Source organism: Ambystoma mexicanum, chromosome 1q, assembly GCF_040938575.1.
Source record: "Ambystoma mexicanum isolate Mex_15411 chromosome 1q, UKY_AmexF1_1, whole genome shotgun sequence".
Classification (NCBI taxonomy): Eukaryota; Metazoa; Chordata; class Amphibia; order Caudata; family Ambystomatidae; genus Ambystoma; species Ambystoma mexicanum.
In genome coordinates, this window is record NC_090922.1 from 586,116,136 (window position 1) to 586,142,324 (window position 26,189).

Genomic DNA, 26,189 nt, shown 5'->3' on the forward strand with positions numbered 1-26,189 from the left:
AATTCCTGTAATGCTGTTAAAGTTCTGAGTAAGATCGCTCTGGGTCTGAGTTTAGGACGAAAAGGTCATCTGCACATAAAAGGACTTTTGACACGCACTCCCCAAATGGAATACCAATTCTATCTGGCCGATTCCTAGGTATAATGGCAAGAGGCTCAATAAATAAATCAAACAGCAATGGGGACAAAGGGTAACCTTGTTGCATTCCTTTCAGAATTCGAAAACACTCTGAACGACTACCATTAACAGCTATGGACGCTTTTGCACCTCCATACAAGGCTCTAAAAAGTTTAAGGAAAAGTGGTCCAGAATTCACTTTAATCAAGACTGGATGCAAAAAATTCCAGCTTACCCTATCAAAAGCTTTTTCCGAATTAATACTGATTGCTGCATACGCCACAGCAGAGTGTCTCTTTAAGTAAATAACATCTAGCAATTCCCACCGATTATCACGCCTATTCCTTCCACTTACAAAACCAGTCTGATTCTTATGAACTAGCTTTGGAAGCAAGTCATTTAATCTTCTAGCGAATACCTTTGCCAGGATTTTCACATCAACTTTTAAAAGCGAGATAAGTTAGTTTTCACATAGCAAGGGATTTTTACCTGGTTTTGGAATAACCATTATTAATGTAGTCTGCATTGATTCAACAACTGCTTCATTAACCAAAATCTCTGAATGAGAATGCATTACTTACCGTAAAAGCATTTCTGATGGTTGTATCTGCTTAGATTCACATGCTGTGCATAGGTCCGACATCCAGTGGTCACTGCGGAGTATTGCATTTTGTTTTTCGTAGTCGAAAAAGGGGACGTCGACAAGGCGTGTCTGTAACACTATCCCTATAGTGACGTGTGTTGTACCCACAATCCCTCACGCGTCGAGGTCCCTCTGTATTTTTCTGCCCTGAGGGAGCCTTCTAGACGTGAGTGAGTACAGAAAAGAGAAATATAGAAAAGGATGTCTATGTTCCTTCCATCCAAGCGGGGAGGAAGGGTGGGCGCATGTGAATCTAAGCAGATACAACCATCAGAAATGCTTTTACAATAGTAATGCATTGTCTTCTGATGTTTGTTAATCTGCTTAGAATCACATGCTGTGCATAGACTAGCGAGCAGTACCCGGAGTTGGCGGTGGGTTATGAGAAGGAACAGTAGAGAAAAGATGTCTTAATACTGCCTGTCCCACCTGGGAGTCAGATCTAGAGTGTGCATCTAGACAGTAGTGTTTTGTAAAGGTGTGCACAGAACTCCAGGTAGCCGCTTTGCAGATGGACTCAAGGGGAACATTTGCAATGAACGCTATGGAAGCCCCAGTGCCTCGAGTGGAATGTGCTCTTGGCTTGAAGGGTAGTTCTCTCTTAGCAAGAGTGTAACAGAGAGTGATGCATTGCACAATCCATCTAGATATAGTGGACTTTGAAACTGCATCTCCTTCTCTTCCTGCTGCCACAGAGACAAAGAACTGATTAGTCTTTCTCAGTGGTCTGGTTCTTTCCATGTAGAACATGACAGCTCTGCGTACATCTAGTGTATGCAGACTTTTTTCTCCCAAGCTGGAAGGGTTTTGAAAGAACGTTGGTAGTTCTATTGACTGGTTTACATGAAATTTCGAGATGAATTTTGGTGCAAACCTTGGGTGTGTGCGTAGAACCACCTTATCCTTGTGAACTGTTCCGAAGGGGTCTAGTACAGAAAGAGCCTGTAGTTCACTTACTCTCCTAATGGAGGTGATAGCTATTAGGAAAGCAGTCTTAAGAGTGAGGTCTTTAAGAGTTGCCTTGTGCATGGGTTCGAAAGGAGGGCCCATGAGTCTAGAAAGTACCACATTTAAGTCCCATCCGGGAGCTGGGTTAGCTATCGGAGGGTGTATTCTCTTTACCCCCTCCATGAAGGCCTTGATAACTGGTATCTTCCACCACAACACTTTAAGTTGGGAAGTGGTGTATGCAGAAAGTGCCGCTAGGTGGACTTTAATGGAATTGAACACTAGACCTGAATCCAGTAAATGGGTCAAGTACAGAACAATGTTAGTGGGAGAGCAGTCAACCGGGTTGATGCTCTTACCTCTACACCAGATGACAAATCTTTTCCACTTGCTAGAATAGCAGTGGCGAGTATTAGGTTTTCTGGCTTCCCTGAGGATGTCCATACATCTCTGCGGGAGTTGTAAATGTCCAAATTCTATGATCTCAGGGGCCAGGCTGCTAAGTTCATGGTCGAGGGCATGGATGCAGTGTCCTGCCCTTGTCTTGTGACAGCATGTTGTACGGGCAGGGAAGTTTCACTGGGGGAGATAGGGACATCTCCATCAAGTGAGCGAACCATGGCTGCCGGGCCCACATTGGGGCCACTAGTATCATGGTAACCTGCTCCTGGTGCATCTTGTGCACCACTTTGTTGAGAAGGGGAGTCGGGGGAAAGGCATAAACAAATTTCCCTGACCATTGAATCGACAGACCGTTCCCCTTGGACTGGTTCTGGGGGTACCTGGAGGCGTAACTTTGGCATTGTGAGTTCTCCAGGGTTGCGAACAGGTCTATTTCCGGGAATCCCCATTGCGTGAAGACGTCTAAGACGATGTCTTCGTGCAATTGCCATTCATGCTCTTTGGGCAGGGGGAAGTCTCTGCTGAGTTTGTCTGCTAGCAGATTGAGTTCCCCTGGTACATGTTGTGATAGTAGGAACATGTGTTTGAGAGCCCAATTCCATATATTCTGGGACAGCTTGGACAGTCCTGGAGAGTGAGTGCCCCCTTGCTTGTTGAGTCAGTACATGGCTGTGGTGCTGTCTGTGAGGACCATCACTGTCTTTCCTTGTAAGTGTTCCTGAAAGGCTTTCAGTGCTTTGAACACCGCTAGTAGTTCCAGCAGGTTTATATGCTTGGATGCTAAGCTCGGAGTCCACACTCCGTGAGCAGTCTGATGGGATAGGTGAGCTCCCCATCCTGTAAGGGATGCGTCTGTGGTTAGAGTGGCTTCCACTGCGGGTGTGGCAAAGGTTTTCCCTAATAACAGGTTTTCTTTTGTCCACCACCGTAGCGAGAGAACCAAGGCCTGCGAGACCACCACTAGATCGTCCCATTGTCCGCTGGCCTGACACCACTGGCTGTAGAGCCACTCTTGCATTGGGCGCAGGCGCGTGTGAGGTACCAAATAAATACATGACGCCATAATCCCTAGCAAGAGCATTGCTTTGCGTACCGTCACCTCTCGACCTGCCACATAATGGGGGATCTGAAACAGCATGTTTTGGACCCTCTCGTTGGAGGGGAAGACGAGGCCGTCCTTTGTTCGAATTAGAGCCCCTAAAAATGGTTTGACTTGGCTGGGGTCTAAGCTGGACTTCTTTTCGTTGATGGAGAAGCCCAGTTGGTACAAAAGGTCTACGGTCTTTTGGGTATTGGAGAAGCATGTTTCGTAAGAATCCCCTGTTATGAGCCAGTCGTCGAGGTAAGGGTATACCGGGATGGATAACCTGCGCAGGTGGGCCGCTGCTACTGCCAGTACATTTGTGAATACCCTTGGTGCAGAAGCTATCCCGAAGGGTAGTACTCTGAACTGGTAGTGTTTGTTCTCTATCTTGAACCTGAGGTATTTTCTGTGTGCTGGCAACATTAAAATATGAAAGTATGCATCTTTCATGTCTAGCGTTGTCATGTAATCCCCTTGTGATAACAGTGGGATTACTTCATGCAAGGTCACCATACGAAACTTTTGGGGTTTGACAAAGTTGTTCGCTGGGCGCAGATCTAATACAGGGCGCATGGTTAAGTCCTTTTTGGGTACAAGGAAGTACACTGAATAAATACCTTCTGTTACCTGAGATAGGGGAACAGCCTCTATAGCTTCTTTTTTCAGTAGATCTTCTACTTCTTGAAGAAGAAAGGGGAGGTGTTCCGGTGTTATGCGTCAGTTCCGTGGGGGTCTGTACTTCGGGGAACCGTTGAATTCGATGCATGGTGGATAATACCCAGCGGTCTGACGATATTCCCTCCCATGCTGATAGGAACGATGTTAGCCGGCCCCCGACCGGTGATGCATGGGAGGGGACCCGAATCTTCGGGTCATTCGTTGGTATTGGGCGTGGAACCTTTGGGGCTGGAGCCGCGACCTCTTCCTTTGCCACGCCGTTGGCCTCTTTGACTGAACTGGGTGTTGTTACCCTGGTTAGAGGGCCAGTTGGTAGCAGAGTAAAATTGCTGTTGGTTTTGCTGCTGGCGTAGGCCACGAAAGGAGCGTCTATTGCCATAGCCGCGTCTGTTAGGGGGCCTAGAAATTTGGTCAAGAGTCTTGATGGTATCAAACTCTTTCTTCGCATGTTCTAGGGCCTCATCAACTGCTTTCCCAAACAGATGTGTTTGTTCTATGGGCTTATTTATCATCAGGGACGCTTGGGTTTCCGGCTTAAATCCTGAATTGCGTAGCCAGACATGGCGTTTGAGAAGTATTCCCTGAACCAGGGAACAGGCAGCCGTCTCTGCGGCATCTAAGGCGTTCTTTACGATGCCCTGGTTTACAAGAGCTCCCTCTGATATTATAGCTAACAGGCATGAACGCAGGGGTTCTGGTGCGTCCTCTGCTTCGCTGCGCAGCTTGCTCCACTGTGCATCCGCGTAGCTAGCTAGTAGGGAATTGTTATTTGCAATCCTAGTTGAGAAGGCAGCGGAGGTCGTGATTCTCTTTCCAAGTGCATAGAGCTTCTTGCCCTCTTTGTCAGGTGGTGCCTCACTAGTGGATAGTGGTACCCCCGGTCTTTTTCTTGTATTAGTAACTACGAGGGAGTCCGGAATAGAATGTCCTCTGATGTACAAAGGGTCAGAGGATGAAGGGCTGAAGAGCTTTTCTATTCGAGGGTTGACCCCTCTTACTAAGGCAGGATTGGAAAGGGAAGGAGATATTCTTCTCTTTATAGAAGCCAGGAGCGGAATAGACTGGCTAACAGGGGCTTTTTCTTTAATAACTTTCTCTACAAAGTCTATGTCAGGAAGAGTTTCCCCTGTGTCTATCTCAAAATGCGCTGCTGCCTTGCGCAATAGTGCATTGAGTGAAGGTTGGTCATCTATGGGAGAGGTGTTCCCAATATGTGAATCCTTGAGAGGAGAAGGGTGAAAGACATCAGGGTCTGAGTGCACTGATGGGGATTGCCAAGGCTGCACTGATGGGGATTGCCAGGGCTGCGAGGTAGCTGTATCTTCTTCAAAAGCTCCTGTAGTAGTGGAAGGATCTTCTTCGAACCCCTCTTCCTCATGTTCTTCCTGTCCACCCAAACACTCCTCATCTTCCTGGAGGTATTGCTCCTCTTCAGTGAGGTCATATACTTCTGTGGAAGGGGGAAACAGCCTAGGAATCTTTGCCCCTAGGGTCATCCTGGGGCCATTCTCTGTCTTTTGTGTGTGGGTGGGTCTTGGCTTCCCAAAAACCTTTCCATTTTCTCCATACAAGAATGGAGTCTTTCAAGGGTCTCATGGGGTACCCATGAATAGTCTAGAGGGGGGAAATCAGTGTTTTCAGCTTCAAAACGCTTAGAACGCTCCCACAACGTCGAGGAGAGGTTTCCGTCTCCCTCTGAAAAGCCCTCCGGTAGTTCAGAAGTGCCCTTAGATGAAGGGGGCTGTTCCTGGCTACTTTTGTGCTTTTTCGGCACGGTATTCGACGTTTGTTTCGTCGTCCGCGTACGTTTGTCTTCGGAAACAATTCTCGCCAGGCTCTCGACAACGAGTTTGTCAGTCGACGGCTCTGGTGTCGACGTTGCCTGCGTTGCGCGTTGTTCGTCGACGGCCGCTCTATGGAGCGTTACGTCGGATGATTTTGAGGTAGCGCCCGTGTTTGATGAAAGCCCAATCGCTGGTCGCGGCTGCGTTTGCGGGTGGGGCTTGAGACCTTTACGGTCTGAAGTAGACGCCGGAGTGCCCTGCGTCCCCTTCGGCGCTGATGGATCCTTCGTCCTCGACGAAGAAGAGCCGTGGGTTGTGTGTTTAGTCTTATGGGGTTTATGTGCGTCCTTGTCGCCGGGGTGTTCATCCCCATAAGCAGGGCGTGGGCCGGGGACGGACGTTGAGGAGCGCGAGCGCTCCTTCTGGGGGTTAATGACTTCCGTGACCGACGTCGAGTTATCACCCTCCTCGTCACTTTCTGTAACAGCGGCGGCGGGTGAGGAAACTGACTTCGACATAGCGTAGTCCGCCCACCTCTTAACTTTTCGTTCTTTAAGAGTTCTTGGTTTCAAGAGCTTACAGGCCGCGCAGCTGTCCTCTTTATGATCGAGGGGCAAGCAACGATTACAGAGCTTGTGTTTATCCTTCCAAGTGTATTTGCCCCTACAGCGTGGGCAAAACTTAAAAGGTGTCCTCTCCATAGCTGAGGCAATAATAACTGGTGATAACAACCCCAAGGGAAAGATAGGGGAGAAAGAAAGACATTCTCAAAGAGAAGATAAAAGTTCGAACCCCCACTCTCCCTACTGTATGTTGGCCGGCGAGGCCAGGCCACGTGTTCTGCAGCGCCAAAGGATCTCCTCCGCCTCTTCCCCTCCGTCGAAAACTTGCTCGGTGGAGAAACAGCTTCACAGCTAACGTCGAGGGGAGGGATCTTTAACAATATAATAAGTATAATTAAGGACCGAGGTCTGTAGTAAGTATTAGCAATGTCTCTCTAGGAGCTCCGCGTAAGGCCACCAGAAGCTGGGCGGAAAAAAACAATCTGAGGGACCTCGACGCGTGAGGGATTGTGGGTACAACACACGTCACTATAGGGATAGTGTTACAGACACGCCTTGTCGACGTCCCCTTTTTCGACTACGAAAAACAAAATGCAATACTCCGCAGTGACCACTGGATGTCGGACCTATGCACAGCATGTGATTCTAAGCAGATTAATAAACATCAGAAATAAGTATAATTAAGGACCGAGGTCCGTAGTAAGTATTTTGCAATGTCTCCCTAGGAGCTATTGGTGGATCCAGACACAATCTTTCATGCTCATTTAGACTTGGCATATCTAGTCTATTAAGAAAAGTATTAATTACTAACTCAGAAACTATTTTATCATCCTTATACAGCGAGGCATAATATGCCCTGAATGCCTCACACATTTCTTCATTGTTTCTCCTAATGGTAACTCGTTTATCCACAATAAAGTACCTGTCTATTCTTTTTCTGTTGTATACGGCTTGCCAACAACGGCCCAAACTTATCACCCCTTTCCCAGAAAGCCTGCCTGGAGTACAATGGTTGTGTCTCTGCTTTATGATGAAGTTCACAATCCAAGGCCTGCTTCGCACAAGACAAAGCCAACATTCTCTTTATTTGGGCAATCAAAATAACGTATCTCACATGCCTAATATTCACCTTCCAATTTTACCATAACCTTCTCCCGTTGATGTTTCCAATATGACGCAAAACTAATAATCTTACCACACATTGTTGCCCTCAATGCATCCCAGATCACCGATATAGTGTCTACTGAATGCATCTTATCTCTTATAAACAGTGATGAACAAGTTACTTACCAACTGTAACATTCTTTCGACTGGATGTTCCTCCCACATACTCCTCATCTATGATATTCGTATTTCGCAAGCTTCGCTGTTTCGGACATTTTGTTTTCCGGCAGAGGACATTGTGCACGAGGTCGTGGCGTCGATGTCCCTCGACAGTCTCAGTGGAGTGTCGACGTCACCAGTCGTATAAGTAGCTTGTGCCGTGCCCGTTAACTTCAGTTCTGTTTTTTCATGGCATCATTCGAGGAACACCCAGGCTTGCCTCAGACTGTAAGCTCTTCGTGAACAAGAAGTGTAAATAACAAACTTTACTGTGGCGTCGAATGGGAGGGGCGATGATGAATACATGGGAGGAACATCCAGTCAAAAGAATGTTACAGTTGGTAAGTAACCTGTTCTTCGAATAGATTGTGTCCTCCCACGTATTCCTCATCTATGATAGACTCCATAAGCAGTAATACAATTTGGAGGTGGGAGTACTAATTATTCTTATGTACAGAATGAAGAACAGCTTTTGCAAACAGCCCTTCCTGGGAAGAAGAGGCATCTAAGCAATAATGCTTAACAAAGGTGTGCATTGATGCCAATGTTGCAGCTGAACAAATATCAATTACAGGGACTCCCTTTTTCAAAGCCGCGGAAGTAGCCATACCCCTTGTGGAATGGGCACAAAGACCTTCTGGTGGGTCTTTCCCAGCTAATCTGTAGCACTCTATAATAGCCAAAGTAATCCAGCAGGATATAGTTTGCTTTGTCACCACTAATCCCAGTTTATGACCAGTGTAACCCACAAAAAATTGGTCACCCTGGCGTAATCTTGGCATTCTTGATATATAAAAACTCAGAGCCCTTTTTGGGTTGAGTCTGTGTAACCTCTCCTCTTCTTTGCCCAAATGAGGAGGAGGATAGAAGGTTGGCAGTGTGATTTTTTTTTGGGACAAAAAAAGTCAAACTACTTTTGGTAGAAAGAAGGTTTAACTCTAAGGATTGTAAAAAGTAGTGTACGGTGGTTTGTATGAGAGCCTGCAATTCACTAACCCTGCAGGCTGATGTTAAGGCCACAAGAAGGACCGTTTTGAGTGTTAAAAGCCTTAAAGGACAGGAATGTAGAGGCTCAAAGGGTATACTAGTTAGGAATTTCAACACAAGATTCAAATCCCAAGTAAGAACATGAAAAGGTATTGGGGGGTACACTTTTTTGAACCCCTTCAAAAACTGAATAATCAAAGCAATCTTAAAATAGGAAACCTCTTTGGAGGAGCGCGTGAATATATAAAGCGCTGCCAAATATTTTATTGTCCCAATCATGAGCCCCAGATTGGCAAGATGTAATAGAAAAGATAGCACTGTAGAGGAGTGACACATTGAAAAGGGTCCACATTCTTATCTTTGCACCAGTTATGAAATGTATTCCAACGACACCGGTACCAGTACAGAGACTTAGTTGCTGGCCTTCTGACCAAAAGCAAAATTTCCATTACGTCGTCCGGCAGGTCCCAATCCCTGTATCTCAACCTCTCAGAAATCATGCGTGAAGGTTGAGTGTCTTGACCTCTGGATGGAGAACTGGATCTTCCTCTTGCGAGAGAAGATCCTTTCTTTGTGGAAGACACATTGGAGGACAGATGGACATGTCCAGAAGGTCCGGGTACCACATCCTCCTGGCCCATTCCAGGGCAATTAGGATCATGGTTTTCCAGAACTTTCTCAACCTCCTGATTACATGAGGAATCACAGGGACTGGAAGAAACTCATACAGAAGTGGAAATTCCCAGTCCACTACGAATGCGTCTCCTAGAGCTCCTCTTGGGGGAAATTCCCTTGAGCAGTACTGTTCGCATTTTCGGTTGACTGAGGTCGCAAACAGATCCAACAGAGGGGTTCCCCAAAGGGTGAAGATCTCTTGAAGGACTTCCTGAGCTAGTTACCACTTGTGGGATACTGTGCTCTGCCTGATCAGAGCGTCTGCCGCTCTGATTTCTGCTCTCCGGCTAGGTGAACTGCCGACCGATTCCTTCCTGTATTGCCCAGAACCTGAGCTGTATTGCCTCTCTGCACAGTGGTAGTGACCCTACGCCTCCTCTCTTGTTGAGGTAGTACATGGCCACTGTGTTGTCTGTCATCAACAGGACATTCTTTCCCTGTACAGAGGGCAGAAAAGCCTTCAGCGTTAGTCTGATCGCCCTGAGCTCCAACATGTTGTAGTTTGGACTCCGATGAAGACCAACAACTGGTGATTGTTAGATCGTTGGTATGGGCTCCCCACACCATGAGTGAGGCATCCGTCACTACTGTTATCTCCGGTCATCGTTGCCAAAAAGATTCTCCTTTGAGGATATTGTCGTAGCAAGCCCACCATAGTATATCCAGAGCAACTGTGCTCGGGACTTGCAGAAGATCCGACATACTCTCTGAGAATTGGGACCACCGAGTTCTGAGGGCCCATTGAAGAGATCTCATCTTCAGTCGAGCCTCTGGCACCAGAAAAATGCAGGATGCCATGAGGCCGAGCAACCTCAGAAAATTGTAGGCTGGTAGACGCTGGGCATTCTGGAATTTTGTTACCATCTGAAGAATGTGGAGAGCTCTCATCTCGGGAGGCGAGGCTTTGCCCGAGGAGGTATCCAGGACTGCTCTGATGAATTGGAGTCTTTGGAATGGTATCATATGGGACTTCTTGTAATTGAGGTAGAAGCAGAACTCAAAACTGATAGTGAGAGCCGCCAAACTGCGAACCTCAGTACTTTCAGTGCTTGAGATGGATTGGCGCATGAAAGTAAGCATCCTGAAGGTCCAATGATACCAACCAGTTTTGGAGTTGGAGAGCCTGAAGGATCTGAGAAAGGGTTACCATCTTGAACTTGTCCTTCCTGAGGAAATTTGTTCAAACTTCTTAAGTCTAAGATGGGTCTCGGTCCTCCGTCCTTCTTTGGGATGAAAAAGTAAGGGGAGTACCAACCCTTGTTCCTCTCCGCTACAGGTACATGTTCTATTGCACCTTTCTCCAGCAGGGTTAAGATTTCCTGCAACAGGAGTGGATCTGGAATTTTGACAGAGTTGGTTCCCTGTGGATGGTTCTGAGGCCTTTTTAGGACCAGAAGGCAGTAACCTTGGGCTACTATTTCCAGTGCCCAAGCATCTGAAGTAATGCCCCGCCATTTCGCTCAGATGCTGAGAGATTCTGCCTCCCACTGGGGTCTTTTGTGCTAAGGTCTCAGAGATTTGGAGGCAGCTGCAGGAGTGGCTGAGGGCAAAGATTCCGCTCCTGAGGCCGATTACGCACCTCGTCCACTATGAAGGGGATTTCTTTTACCTTTCTGTTCAGCATCTCCTTCGGCTTCGTGGTAGTTGGCGCTGATGGCGTCGAACTCGTCGACTGCTTTAACGGTTTATGCTTTTTAGCCGTTACCGGGGAATCACTCCAATCTCGAGGAGCCTTTGACGTTTTAACGTCGGGTCGAGATAGTCGACCATACTACTGGACTTGGCCTTAGTAGTTTAGTTTATGACTCTCCTGTGTCGTCCAACTGAGCTTTCAAGGTTTCTTTGAGGGGGTTGGGCTGCATTCTCAAAGACCATCATTTGTTTTCTGAATTCTTCCCATTTTCTAGCAAAATCCAACGTAGGCATTTTACCATCTCGGTAGATGTGTCTGACGAAGAGGAAGGAGATCTATGTCTTCGTTGTCTTAGAAGAAGACGACTAACGTCTCGATCTACTTTTAGATTGAGATTTCTTTGAATGTTTATGCTCTTGACTGTCCGGACTTTCTATGCTTCTTAGAAACAGCCTTCGAAGAGGCCCTCAAAGCTTCCCGCCCCACCGCTAGTTTACCTTTTCGTTCGCGATGAGCTTTCTCTGTCATCGATTGAAAGGAGACACAGTTGCCGGTCCGATGGTCCGAACCTAGGCACCAAAGGCAAACACAGTGAGGGTCAGTGATCATCATTTTAGAACCACAGTTGACACTTTAAACTCCGTCTTAGGAGTTGACATAGTTGAAGACAGCATTTTCTCTGAGGAAAATATGAAGCGTGCCGTTAACTTGATTGCGAAGCTATCAGAAAAACAGAACTTTAATATTTATGCACCCAATGTGAATCAGGATATATTTTTTTTTTAAACATTGGATGAAGTGCTGGACCAACAGGGTTGTATCGAGATTATTGTTGGGGGAGATTTCAACACCACAATTAATATGAAAATGGATAAGACCACTCAGGCCAATTCTTAAGCTGAGATGAAAGCAAGAAAGGCACTGTTAAGATTGCTACATAAATTGGAATTCACATGTTGTCTGGCGGGGTCTTAATGAGGAAAGTAGAAAGTACACTTTTCACACAATAGCGCATGGCACATCTTCACGTATTGATTTTTTCTTAGTCGGTAGAGGCCTCATTAGGAGATGCCGTCATTTCTGATCATGCTCCTATTATGATGGCGCTGGTTGAGTCTGGAATATTCAAAATTGTCATGCATCTATTCTCAATATGCAGTTTTAGCACTACATATCTCCCTTCCGGAACTACACATACACAATCAGATCTATATTTCAAGCCTTCCCTAAAAAGAAGAGATACTCCACAAGAATTGCTTGCAACATAACTCAAAAACTCTTACATATAAACCATTTAAAATATATCTTACACCACGCTCCCCATGTTCGGTACTGATTACCCAATTTGATTGAATCAAATCGATTGAATGGTACTGCCTGAATTCGGTCAGATGTACCATTCGATCAATTACACTCGATCAAATTGGGTATTACCCAGCTAACAGCAGCACAAGATAGCTCCTAAGAACCAATTTTTTATTACAGCTTTCATAACCACATTGGGTTAATTGACACTGAACAATTATAAAAAAGGGCTTTCCAAAGCGGTTGTTCAAAGTGTCTTAAACTGCACAACTAAATTAGTACCTGAATGAAAGTGCACAGTCCTCGCTGGGAGCCTTGATTTGCGACTCTAGTTGTCCATTTTCTGCCTGCTTAGAACACATTTTATTTTGGCTCTCCTACAAACAAAAACAACAAAAAAAACACAGGAGATAGTTACTATACACCACCCTTCTGTTATTTATGTTCAATATTACCCAAAATAATTTACGGAGATGAGCTATTTCTGACGATTTTCCACAACCATGTTTGGCAAGTTTCCCTCAGGCAGACCTCATTTATTTAGTGGTATATGTGGTGGAGATAGTGGAGAGGTAAAGTGGCAACAACTAAGATAGCGGATAAAGTAAAATGTCTCTCAAAGGTTCACGTGGTTAGAGAAATTACAAAGGAGCTGTTTGGTGAAAAAGATCCAACGACACCAGGATCCAAAGTTCAAAGTGACAAAAGAAAACTGGGTGGAACCTGTCAGTTATCCAGACGCTCACACACTGCTCTCCCAAAAGAGTTGCTGGTTCAGTTCAGGGTGTATCACTGCATACATTTCCGAAAGTTAAACATTTTTGCAAATAAGTTGCTCCATGAGAAAGCAGTTTAAGATTCCAAAACGTTTTGCATTAAAAAAAATGGGTTTAATGACTAAAAAGTAGGAGGAAACAGCATCCTTATCAATTAAGGCTCATGAGCCAATGCATTTCAGAGGTAACTCCCTTCTTCAGGACTGAGCATTAGTTGCATTCAACATTAATATAATCCACCAAAACGACACATGGGGAAAAAATGAGTAATCAACCAACAGGTTAAAATAATCGAAAATATCCATTAAATATGTACATACATACCAAAAAGAGGAAAAGGAGGCAAAGAAACCATAACATGAATATGTCAATCAGTATAATACACAATATAGGTAAAATTAGAACACATTAGCGAAAAATATATATCTGAAAAACAATATAAAATAGAAGTGCAATACCTTAGCGTTATGGCCCTTGCGTCATTATCTGTACATTTAATTAGTCTTAGTCAAGTGCTAAGAAAGTGATACATGTAAGTGGCTAGTCGCGCATGGCGATCAGGGTTTACCTCAATGAGCAAAAGAACGCAGATGCTAGGAGGCAGATCATCCGTAAAAAATCCACATGAGAAATTATGTGTACCCAAGCAGTTACCTTTACAAAGCTGTGGGTTGAGATAGCAGAAGTGATTACCTGCTTCGAGTGGGTTGCGAGATGACGAACGCGCGCCATCTCTTTGTGTATATGTGTCGTGAAGGAGACCGCTGGCATTAGGCAAGATTGGATTCAGTAACCCTGTGGGAAGACTACACCAGTCTTGTCCTCTTGGTATTAGGTAACCCACCTACTGGTATAGGTCTGTACTACACAAGTTGTTAGAGTGACTGAGTAGCCAGACTTCTCGAGAGGGGTAAATGGGAGCTGTAGAGCTGTAGCATCGAAATCCACAAATACAAATATCCAAATAACACTCAAGGTTTTCTAGTAAAATAATTATTTATTTAACAGTCAGTTTTAAATAAGCATTCTTTAAAAAGGGCAATGTGCAATAATAAAAATACACTTCAAAATACTTTCTCAAAATCAAGGCAACGCAAGTAGACACCCTTTAGAGATGCTTCATACACACTTGCTACACCCTGCGGTGACTTAACTAACTACGACAGTATTGGCATTTATATTTAACTTTTGTACTTTGTAAAATTCTGAGGTTGTAAAAGAGAAAAGGTTAATGGAAGGAAAAAGGTAAACAGGTTCTCAGAGCATGTGAGCACTTTTTAAAATCCCCAATGAATCCTAGATAAAACCTTTCCCAGCAATATTAGTTAAAAACAAATTAATCTCCTATGAGGGAAAGTAAATGGGTTAGAAGAGTCTGCAGTGAACCAGGACAGCCAAGGTCAATTTGTAACAACGTCTATGGAGCTGAGGCACATCTTAGAAATCACAAACGTCTTGAAAAAAGTAGTTTGTTGTAGAAAGTCACTGTTGAGCCACAAGATGGTACACTTGTGAAAGGTTAGAGCTAGTGTTAACTCTAGAATGCAGCTACTGCAAATCTCAACTGAGACAATCAAGCTACAAAGTGGTAGGTACCCCTGAGTCAGATCAATACCTTATGTTAGAAGAAGAGGATCCAGCTGTCTTCTGTCCTGGTTGCAGAGTTGCAGAACCTGGCTTCCTGAGCCTCAGTCGTGGGGACAAGAGGGAGGGCGCCTGGAGGACTCCTGCACAGCAATTCGGAGGTCGGCAGCAGCTACGGGCTCTTTTCAATTAAGCGGCACTTCGTGGTTTCAGCTACCGGCAAATTGCACCACCGTGGATCTTGGACAATGGATGGGCTTCCATCACTCCTTGAGTCAAGCACTCTGGTGAGGTGACTCGAGCTTGGGTCGTCCTATTTCGGGAGGGTCCTCAGGATCTTCCTGGAGCTTCCGTCCAGCGTAAAGACGCTGCACTCGACTATGGATTTTTCGACCCCTGGCACTCTGTTCCAGCAGCAGCAAAGTAGTACAGTGAGTTGGGGAAGGTGTTTGTACAGTGAGTTGGGGAAGGTGTTTGTACAGTGAGTTGGGGAAGGTGTCCAGCAAAGGTTGTCTCTGGGTTAGTAGGTCCCACTAACCCAAGGGAAGAAGTCGTCCTCTCCGGAGCTTCTTGTTGATTTGGAAAAAGAGTTTCAACACAGCAGCAGGGCTTCACCGGGAAGTTCAACGGTCCAGGAGGGTGCAGTAAGCTTCTCTTCACGATTTCTTCGTTGGATGATTCTTCCAGTGGTCGACTGTCTTCAGTCCAAGAAGTCTCGCCTTTAATGCAAGTTTCTTCCATTCATGAGCAGCCTAGCTGTCACTCACACAGCAGGGTGGCTGTCCTGGGTGCGTTCAGGTAACCAAGGAGACGAAGGACAGGGGAGTTTCGGGGCACACCCACACTTCCTGCCCTGCCAGAGACACTGGCGCCAGAGGCGGGTTTCAATACTGAAGCCCGCCAAAGGCAAAATGAACAAAAGGGCTAAACCTGATTTGGCGCGCAGAGTAAACCCCAAGAAAGACCTTACTGACAAGAAATGGTGAAAAAAAGGATGGGGCCACTTTGACAAAATGGTCACCCATGGGTGCTGTACTACAGCTGAGGATTTAGCCTGTGGTGAAAGCACACAATAGTAGGAAAATTAAGCCACTGGCACCAGCCATTAAATGTAGTGAGGGTAACATAAAAAATGAGTAAGCAGGAAAATGGGCTACTAAGTAACCCCCCAGTACTTCCACATAAGATGGGGTGTACTGGACCTACATAGGAAAAACATGCAAGTTAAGCCAATTTGACTTTACTACTCTTAGGAACAGTAGTTTAACCAATAGAAGGTATTTAAACCTTATGAGAAATTCAAAGGACTTCTCTGACATACTGCACTGAGGGTGCTGTGGGTTACAACACAAAAAGGTAGGTGCCTATGGAGTTTGTCAGAATGCGTTAGGCAACATTGTATGCAGTACCCTTAGGGTGTACCACAACAACCCTGACCTCCTGGCAATAGGAACCCAACCTTTGTTATAAGTCTGTACTACACAGGTTGGTAGCGTGATGAGCAGCCAGACTTATCTCAAGAGGGGTCAAGGTGAACAGTAGGGACGTTAGAGAGATTCACAGTGACAAGTATTCAAATACACTCGTACACACAAGGTTTCTTGATTAAACAATTATTAATTTATTTAAGTCAGTTTGAGTAATATAATAGTAAACAAATTCTCTCCAAAATACACACTCTTAGTTTCTCTAAATCAGCAAACACCCATTTGGCATGGCACACAGACAATTCCTACTTCCTCAGGTGACTTAAATAGCTAGGACACTGGACATTGATACATCACTGTTGCATTTAGAGCAATACTTAGGAGTATGTCAAAGAAAAATGTCATTAGAATAAAACAAGAGATCTCACAAATATTCTGAAGCAGGTAAGTAATTTTGGTAATCCCCAATGCAAAGTTAGTTAACCTCTTCCTGGAAGGAAGACCAAACAAAGTCAGAGGGAAGAAGAGTCATTCAGGGAGCCAGGCCAGGCCAAAGTCAATTGGACAAAAGTCTAGGTGAGCTGAAGTAATTCTTGAAGGAAGGTTAAAGTCTTGCACAGTGTTTTAGAAGTCTTTGTAGAAAAGAATAAATCAAAGTAGGGCAACAAGCTGATTAGGCTTGTGAGGTAAAGAAGCTGATCACAACTGTACAGAAGCAACCAAGAGAAGCCTCCAATGAGAACAAGTGAGGCTACACAACAAGTAGTAAGTTCTCTTAAGACTGTACAGTACCTTTGGTTAGAAGAAATAGTTCCAGCTGACTTTTGTTCCTGTGCAGCTCTGCAGATCCTGTGTTCCTGTGCCTTAGTCGTGGGGACAAGAGGGAGGATGGCTGTAGGACTCCTGCACTGCAACGGGATGGTTGACAACAGAAAAGGACCAACTTCTATTCAGTGGCACTTCGCGGTTTCAGCTGCTCGCGTCTCAGCAAATAGCAAACAGCACCACCGCAGACTCTTGAGATGGGCTTTCCTTGCATCTGGAGGTCCTACACTCTGTTGAGGTGGCTCAGGCTCGGTCAGTCCTGCTTCCTGGGAGTCCGGAGGATCTTCCTGGAGATCTTGGCCAAATTAAAGCAACACACACAATCTGGTGTTCCTGTCCCTGGCTCTTCGGTTCCAGCAGCAACTGCAGTAGAAATACTACCAGCTTTGAGAGGATGTCCAGGTGGCTTACTTTGGAGTTCATTGGTCCCGCCAACTCAAGGGGAGAAGTCGTCCTTGCAGGGCTTCTCTCATCGAGGCAAATTCAGAGCTTCAGCACAGCAGCATGGCTTCACCGGGCAAACCAACGGTCCAGGAGTTGCAGCAAGCGTCTCTTCCAGGTTCTTCTTCGGATTCCTTCGTCCAGTGGTCAACTCTGCCTTCCGAGCCAAAAAGACTCACCTTTTATGCAGGTTTCTCCCATTAATTCCAGCCTAGCTGCCAGTCAAACAGAAGGGTGGCTGTCCTTGCCAGACAGCCAGCCAGCAAGCCAAACACCTTTGTGTCCATTCCTGTAACCAAGGGGATTAAGCACAAGGAGTTTCAGGCACCTCCCTCACTTCCTGCTCCCACCAGACATACTGGAGTCAGAGGCGGGCTTCACTCGTGTATCCTGTCAGAGAAAAAACGAACAAAGGCACCAAACCTGGTTTGGCACGAAGAGTAAATCTCAAGAAGGACCTTTCCACAAAGAAATGGCGAAAAAAAGACCAGGCCATTTTGACAAAAATCGCACCTTTGGGTGCTTTACTGCAGCTGTGAACACAGCCTGCGGTAAAAGCACACCACAGTAGTTAAAAGTAAACCACTGCCACCAGCCATTCATCAAGGAAAGGGTAACATAAAAATGTCACATGAGAAACTAGATAAAGGGGATACTAAGTAACCCCTCCCGCACCCTATTGTAAGATAGTGTGTGATGGGTCTAGAAAGTTACAATGTAAGTAAAGTCAATTTCACTTCACTGTTCTTGGAAACTGTCGTTTATCCAAGAGAAGGTATTTAAATCTTTTGGGGAAATCTGAAAGACTTCCCTGCGCCACTGCACTAAACGTGCTGTGTGGTACAATGTAAAAGATTATTCCTATGGCGTTTGTCAGACTTCACAACCAAAAGAAAAAACAGTGCTCAAGTCATAGCAAATAGACATATGAGAGTGGGGAAAAAAGGTTGCACTTTCTCCAGGTAAAATAATTAAAGTCCTCAAAATCCAGCAAAGGTGCTTGGGGTCTCTATGGTAGAGGGGAATTGGCACACAAATGAGAATTTTCCCCAACAGCTCTGCCACTCTGCCATTTTGAAGCCTTACACCACGCCCTGGGTGGGCGGGTGCGTGGGCCATGAGCCAAGAGAGGCCTCGGACACGATGGATACACCTTAGGGCTTGCACCTGAAGCAGAAGTGTCAACTTCATAGATTCCTCTGGTAGGTGCTGAGCCCTCAGCCGGCCAGTAGTCTTAATGCCCTAATTCACGGCCTCGGAGTGAGCTCTGGTAGGCTGGTAGCCCTCAGCAACTGTGCCGGTAGACGTGCTGGACCTAGCCGAGGACAGACTCTTGGAGGTGGCACTCAACGATCCCAGTGGAAGAAGAGGAAGAGCCTGATCGTTCTGCTGAGGACAGTCCGGTAGAGCCCCTCAGCTTGGGAGCCGGTAGCCTGGAAGGCATCAGGCCTGCCAGAACCTCAATCAGAGGAACCCCGATCCGTGGGAAGGAGTCACTGCGCTGTGGAGCCATGCTGAACAGAGGGCCTACCTTGCTTTGACGAGAGGTCCTGGAGACGAAGTCCTTACGGTGGGGCAGAGCAGTGTGGATGATCTACCTCCACTGTGACAAACTATTCTACAATGCCCTGTGACCGAGAGCGCTACAGGCTGAACATGAGTCCCAGCGGTGGCCGGGCCCCAAGCCCTCAAGGCAGAGTGCATGGGAGTCCGAAGCCGGAAATGAACAGTCGCTTGAGGCACACCTCGTGAAGCCTCCTGTGGTCGACATGCGTTGGGATAGGCGAGGCACCGAAAGGAAGTGAAGAGTTGACAAAAACAAACTGGGAGCAAATGGAAAGCAAAAAAGAAATGTCTCTGCACTTGCTGCCAGGTCTGACCGTGCCCAGTTTTCTTGTTTTTTAATAAAAATCCCAACCCCGCCATCCCCATCTCCATCTCGATTGTGGCGGCTGCCATGGTCCTGGAAGAAGGGCTTCGTACAGAGCCCAGCCTTCTATAACAATGATGGCCATTTTGGTTAGGTATTTTCACTCAATTAACAGGACACGCGCTGAGTGCCGCTGAATGAATGAAAATACTTTTTTTTAGCACCCCACAGTTTTCTACTGTGAATTTTACTTTGCCTGTCCCACACACTTTGAAATTGCACACTGAGATAACACTGATTAATTGGTACCACACACTTTGATTGTGCCCACCGTGATTGTACTGTGAATTCAATTTTGCCCGTCACCACACTAAAAATTGCATGCTGATATAATGTTATGCTATGTCAAGGTACTTGTATAGCGCACCATCACCAACGGAATTGGTCCCCAGGCGCTCTGGTGGATCTGTAAACGAGAAGGTGGGACTGATTAGTACCACACACTTAGTACATTTTCCTTGGGGGACTGCTTCACATCTAGAGGGTACCCACTGAGATTTGTACTCTAAATTTACTTTGCCTGTCCCACACAATAAGAAGAACCAGTTACTTCTTACCTTGTAACGTTCTTTCGATGGGATGTTCCTCCGACGTATTCCTTATCTTTGATAATTCGTCTCCAGTTTGCTGGCCTCGGAAATTTTTTCAGTAGAGGGAGCTGCGCGTCGACGTCCGCTGAGTCGATGTCCCTCGACTGCCACCGTATCGGCGCCGACGTCACCATGCCCATAAATTAGCCACGCGCGGCGTCCATTGCTCAGTTCAGTTTTGTAGCATAAGAACAGTCATGCCTGATTTGGTTATTGACCTTGAAGGAGCGTAAGCTGCAACCGCAAGGGAAGTATTACTGCGTGGATGGATGGGAGGGGCGATAAGGAATACGTCGGAGGAACATCCCATTGAAAGAACGTTACAAGGTAAGAAGTAACTTGTTCTTCGAAGGGATTGTGTCCTCTGACGTATTCCTTATCTTTGATAGACTCCCATAGCAGTGGCATGTAATTGGAAGTGGGAGTAAGAATGTCATGTATCCCTTTAGGGATGAACCGAATGTAATACGGCTTTGCCAAATCTCGTCTCTTGACTAGTGGAGGAATTCAGGTTGTAAAATTTTGTGAATGTATGTGCGGACGACCATGTGGCAGCCACACATGTCTCTGGCCGGTACCACTCTCTGGAGGGCCGAAGAGGCTGCGATACCCCTGGTTGAATGAGCCCTAAGATTTTGGGGTGGCTCTTTCCCTGACAGTTTGTAACATTCCATAATGGCCAAAATAATCCACCTGGAAATGGTTTGTTTTGTTATGGGTAATCCCAACTTGTGACCCGAGTATCCTACAAACAGTTGGTCTGCTTGCCGAATCCTAGCCATTCTGCTGATGTAAAAGCTTAGAGCTCGCCTTGGGTCCAGCCTATGTAGTCTTTCTTCCTCTTTCCCCGGATGGGGAGGAGGGTAGAACGAAGGTAAGGTAATTTTCTGAGTAATATGAAATTCAGGAACCACCTTTGGGATGAAATTAGGCTTCACCTGTAGGACAACTTTGTCCTTGGGGAAAATTTTATGTGGGAGTTTACAGAAGAGAGCTTGTAGCTCGCTCACCCTCCTAGCAGATGTTAGTGCTACCAATAGGACAGTTTTAAGCGCGAGAAATCGCAGCGAACAAGAGTGAAGTGGTTCGAATGGAGTGCCCATTAGGAAGTTTAAGACTAAATTTAAGTCCCATAAGGGAACTTGGAATGGTTTTGGAGGATAAACATTAGTTAATCCCTTGAGAAATTGTATCACTAGAGGTAGTTTGAAATACGATGGTTCCTCCGCAGTGCGCTTGAAGATTGAAAGCGCTGCGAGATAGCCTTTTACAGTGCCAACTTGAAGGCCTGAGTTTACCAAGTAGAGTAGAAACGATAACACCGTTGGTGTACCACATGAAAAAGGGTCGATATTCCCTTCTCTACACCGGCTGCAAAATTTGTTCCAGCGGTATAAAGACTTTGTTGCTGGCCTCCATGACGTCATCCTTGTACCTCACCCTTTCAGAAGCCAAGCGTGAAGGTTGAGGGTTCTGATGTTTGGATGGAGAACCTGACCTCCCTTCAGCGAGAGAAGCTTCTCTTTGAGTGGAAGACGGATTGGAGGGCAGATGGACATATCTAGAAGGTCCGGGTACCACGTTCTCCTGGCCCAGTCCGGGGCAATTAGGATCATGGTTTTCCGGAAACTTCTCAACCTCCTGATCATTTGAGGAATAACAGGGACTGGTGGAAACGTGTAGAGGAGTGGAAACTCCCAGTCCACTACGAACGCGTCTCCTAGAGCTCCTCTCGGGGGAAATTCCCTTGAACAGAACAGATCGCACTTCCTGTTGGTGCTTGTGGCGAACAGATCCACCTGAGGTGTTCCCCAAAGGGCAAAGATCTCTTGAAAGACTTCCTGAGCTAGCTCCCACTCGTGGGAGACACTGCACTGCCTGCTCAGAGCGTCCGCTGTCAAGTTCTTCTCTCCGGCTAGGTGGACTGCCGATAGAGAGATTCCTTCCTGAATTGCCCAAAACCAGAGCTGCATTGCCTCTCTGCACAGTGGCAGTGATCCTACGCCTCCTCTTTTGTTGAGGTAGTGCATGGTAACCGTGTTGTCCATCATTATCAGGACATTTTTCCCCTGTACTGATGGCAGGAAAGCTTTCAGCGCTAGTCTGATCGCTCTCAGCTTCAATAGGTTGATGTGTTGTCTGGACTCTGATGGAGACCAACGACCGCTGATGGTCAAGTCGTTGGCATGGGCTCCCCACCCCGCGAGTGAGGCATCCGTGACTACTGTTATCTCCGGCCATGGTTGCCTCCTTTCAAGATGTTCTCTGGATAGGCCCACCATTGAAGGTCGCGGGCTACCTTGTCCGTAATCCGGAGGAGATCTGTCATTCTCCCCGAGAATTGGGACCACTGAGTTCTCAGTGCCCACTGAAGAGCTCTCATTCTCAGGCGAGCCTCTGGCACAAGGAAGATGCAGGATGCCATGAGGCCTAGCAACCTCAAAAACTCGAAGGCTGGGAGACGTTGGGCATTTTAAAACTTGTTGACCATCTGCAGAATATCTTGAGCCCTCACCTCTGGTGGCAAGGCTTTTCCCAGAGAAGTGTCCAGGACCACTCCAATGAACTGGAGTCTCTGTGATGGTATCATCTGTGACTTCTTTAAATTGAGAGAGAAGCCCAGCTTGTGAAGGAAGTGGCAGACAATCTTGCTGGATCTGAGCTTGTTCCGAAGATACAGCCCTGATCAGTCAATCGTCCAGGTAGGGGTAGACCTGGATCCCCTTCCCTCCTTAGACTTGCAGCCACTACCGACATTAGCTTGGTGAAGACCCTCGGGCGGAGGTCAGCCCAAATAGCAGAACTCGAAATTGATAATGAGAGTTGCCAATTGCGAACTTCGGGTATTTCCTGTGTTTGAGATGGATTGGCACATGGAGATAAGCATCCTGAAGGTCCAGAGATACCAGCCAGTCCTGGCGCTGGAGGGAGGGACTGAAGGATCTGAGAGAGAGTTACCATCTTTAACTTGTCCTTCCTGAGGAACTTGTTCAAGTCTCTCAAGTCAAAGATGGGCCTCAGTCCTCTGTCTTTCTTTGGAATGAGGAAATATGGGGAATACCAACCCTTGTTCCTCTCTGCTGCAGTTACATGCTCTATTGCACCTTTCTGTAGCAGGGTTAAAACTTCCTGCAAAAGCAGCAGATCTGGATGTTTGACATAGTTGTATCCCGGGGGGTGATTGAGGTTTCTTTAGAAAAGGAAGGCAGTAACCTTGGGATACGGTTTCCAGTGCCCAAACATCTGAAGTAATGCCCCGCCATTCTTTCAGATGCCGCAAGATCCTGCCTCCCATTGGGGTCTTGTGGGTCAAAACCTCAGAGTGGTTTTGCGGCAGCTGCAGCAGCGGCTGAAGAGACAGATGCCGCTGCTGGGGCAGATCTAGCACCTTTTCCCCGCCCCCGAGGACATTTTCTTTGACCTCTCTGACTCGCCAGTCCCCTTCCTTTTCCAATTGAGGAATAAAATTGAAAGGGACGACCCCTCCAGGAAGAGGAGCCTGTGTAGGGGAGTTATTGAGGTTGTCTTATAGCGGCACAGTGATTTTGCCGCCGCTTTGGAGGTCTGCAGCTTCTCCAAACTCATCTCTTGCTGCCAAATAACCTTGAGCCGTCAAATAGCATATTAAGAAACCTGGATTGCATGTCCGGTGCAAAACCTGACTTCCTTAGCCACGCAAATCTACAATACACTGTGCTAGATGCCATGGACCTACTGATACTGTCAGCTGCATCCAAACCTGATTGAAGGCATTCCCCGTAGCCTCTTTTCCATCCCTTATTATGGCTAGGAATCCATCACGTTCCTCACCTTCTGGGATGTGCCCAGCTGCCGCTGACATGCAGTCCCACAGGGTATATGTAAATCTTGCAAGGGTGCAAGTTACATTGGTGGATTTTAAAGCCATGCTTCCTGATGTAAAAATCTTTCTGGACCATGCATCAACCTTTTTATCATCCCTATCTGGGGGAATTGTAGGGTAAGCAGCATTTCTAGTGGAGACTGCTTGAACTACCAGACTTTCTGGATATGGATGCTTGCTTAAGTATTCTGGGTCTGAATTACAGGGTCTATATTTTGACACAAATTTCTTATTTACTGATGGAATGGTTTCTGGATGTTCCCATGCCGTATTAACCCTTCTTTGTAAGGCTACATGAAAGGGAAGTATGGGGTCTTGCAGAGGTCCTCCTGACAGGACATCATTCATGTCATCATCTTGATTGACCGGTAATTACTACCCCATCCCATGAATTCAGTACCTCTACTCATTAACTTTCTATAGCCCGCATCAGCATGTTCTGCTGGGTCAGGCTTTTCAAATTCGTATTCTTGAGAAGTATCCAGACCACTTACTGATTGCAAGCACTCATGCAAGTCTTGTACTTTAGATTGAGGGTCAATTAATTCTTCAGGGACTGGTCTTGTGCCAAATTTAACACCAGCAGGAGAAACTTCTTCATCTGCCGATTACTCTCCTTCATATATGAAGGACATGGTCCTAAAGAAATAATGTCTACTCTCAGAATGAAAGATCTTTTCACGTGGTATAGGTTTTGATATTGGCATAGGCATGGGCGTCGACAAACACGATGTTGTAGCTACAACCTTCGATATTGTTGAGGTAGCCTTCGAAGGAATCGCCAAAACTGTTGAGTTTACACTCGGCGTCTTTTTAGGTGGAGTCATCAACACCTTGTACTCTCTACTGCCCTCGATGGCTTCGAGGACGTTTTCCACGCAGCCTTTGAAGACGTATGAGAGTCTGATGCCATCTTCTTTACATCTACCTCCGATTTATGCACAGGTAGGCTTTTTCCATGAGGTGTCTGGGAAGAGTCCCTGGATAACAACCTCGACAACTTTGTCGGATTTTCTTGTTTTAGATCTTCCCCGGTCACTTTTCTTGTGAGCAGGGGCATGGTCTTCGTCAGACTTTTTTGAGGGGGTCTGGGCCGCGTTCTCAAAAATCTTTAACCTCCCATTTTGACGAAGAGTCATGTCTTGAAGGGCATGTTATAACTTCCTCAGATGACGTCGAGGAAGAAGAGGGAGACCAGTGTTTTTTTTCGTCGTTTTGGGAGGTCGAAGAAGAGGTCTTTCCTGATCTGCTCCTCGATCTCCATTTTTTATGATCCATCATCGAAGACTCAGCCGAGTCTTTTCTCCCCTTCAAAGAAAACTTAGCGGATCCCTCCCCCACCGCCAGTTTACATTTTCGTTCTTTTAAGTCCTTATGGGTCATCGACTGACAAGAACCGCAGTCATCTATACGATTAAGATAAGTTTCAAGTACATGTACATATTAATATGTACACATTAATAAATAAAACTTTGTACTCCGGCAAAACTATCATAATAATGGCAACAATATATATATATATATACTCTAAGTGGTATCACACAATACTTGGATTCATAATAAATGCACAAACTGCTAACCGTCTTTAAAAAGCATGTGATTTACTAAGCAAGGTGTAAATTCAAAAATCAAGGAAGAAAGGCAGATTAGATTCTGTACATGGGCAGTATACTTATAGGCATAATTAGTAATATTGTGTGAGGATCCCCCCACCTGGGCAACTTAGAAGGGAAAAACCTAGGATGTACTTTAACTTGTACATTACACCCAGTCCAAATAAGTTAAATAATGCTCTGCTTTTCTTTTTATAGGTTCCACTACCCCAAAGGCTGTGGGCTGCCACAGAACAGGAACCAAAATAAATCTGGGACCCCTGGAGGATTCCTACGCCTGGACGATGCTCTTCCTCATCACATACCTTTTGGTGCTTGGCAGGTGAAGCAGTGGAGTTTCTTGGCTTAAGTTGACAGGACCCCCTTTGGAAGGAGTCCGTTGGGATGCAGAGGTCAAGAGAAAAGAAGAAACCAGGCACTGAGTTTGCAGTCAGAGCACCAGAGAGATGTTGGTCTGTCCTCACTGTTGTTCACGCTTCCAGTGTATGTGAGAGGAACCTATTATAAAAGCTCAGTTCAGTCGCAGAACAGCTGCAGAGTTTGTCAGCCGAGTTTGCAGTCAGTGCAGTCCGTGTGGGCTGTGGGGGCTTGGTGCATTCGAAAACATGGAGGAGGATTGCTTCTTGTGAAGCGCAAAAGCACGGCATGAGGAGGATGGAGCTCAGGAACCATGTGACCACCCCTTCCCCCCATCCCTCTGCAGGACACTCCAGTGAAGGAGGCGCGACAGTGGCAGGTAAGAAAACAGGTAGGGTTACAACGCTGAACATTTCCTTGACTTTAACGCCCCACAGCGGTAGACTTAACATGTCACGCAAGTCGAAACCCCCGACTCCTTTTGGGACACCATTCTCTCTAGATGACGCCAGCCCTCCTGTCAGCATTCCAAAGGCGTCTGCCTTTTTACTGAAAACCGGCCTAAGTGTTTTACAACCAATGACCCGATTGGAATCGCCTGCTCCAGATGAGGGAGGGGTGTTCGACTTGTGAGGGGAGCCC

General features: G+C 46.2%; 1 protein-coding gene across 5 annotated transcripts in view; it reads right to left on the bottom strand.

The window, feature by feature from the left end:
• The window catches only part of RC3H1 (ring finger and CCCH-type domains 1), a 1,368,452-nt gene that overhangs the window by 129,833 nt on the left and 1,212,430 nt on the right, over positions 1 to 26,189 (bottom strand). For all 5 annotated transcript variants that reach the window (XM_069641098.1, XM_069641097.1, XM_069641095.1 and 2 more), the window contains one exon: positions 12,425 to 12,519. In XM_069641098.1, the coding sequence (XP_069497199.1) occupies positions 12,425 to 12,519 (95 nt within the window). The remainder of the gene's footprint in view (positions 1 to 12,424; positions 12,520 to 26,189) is intronic.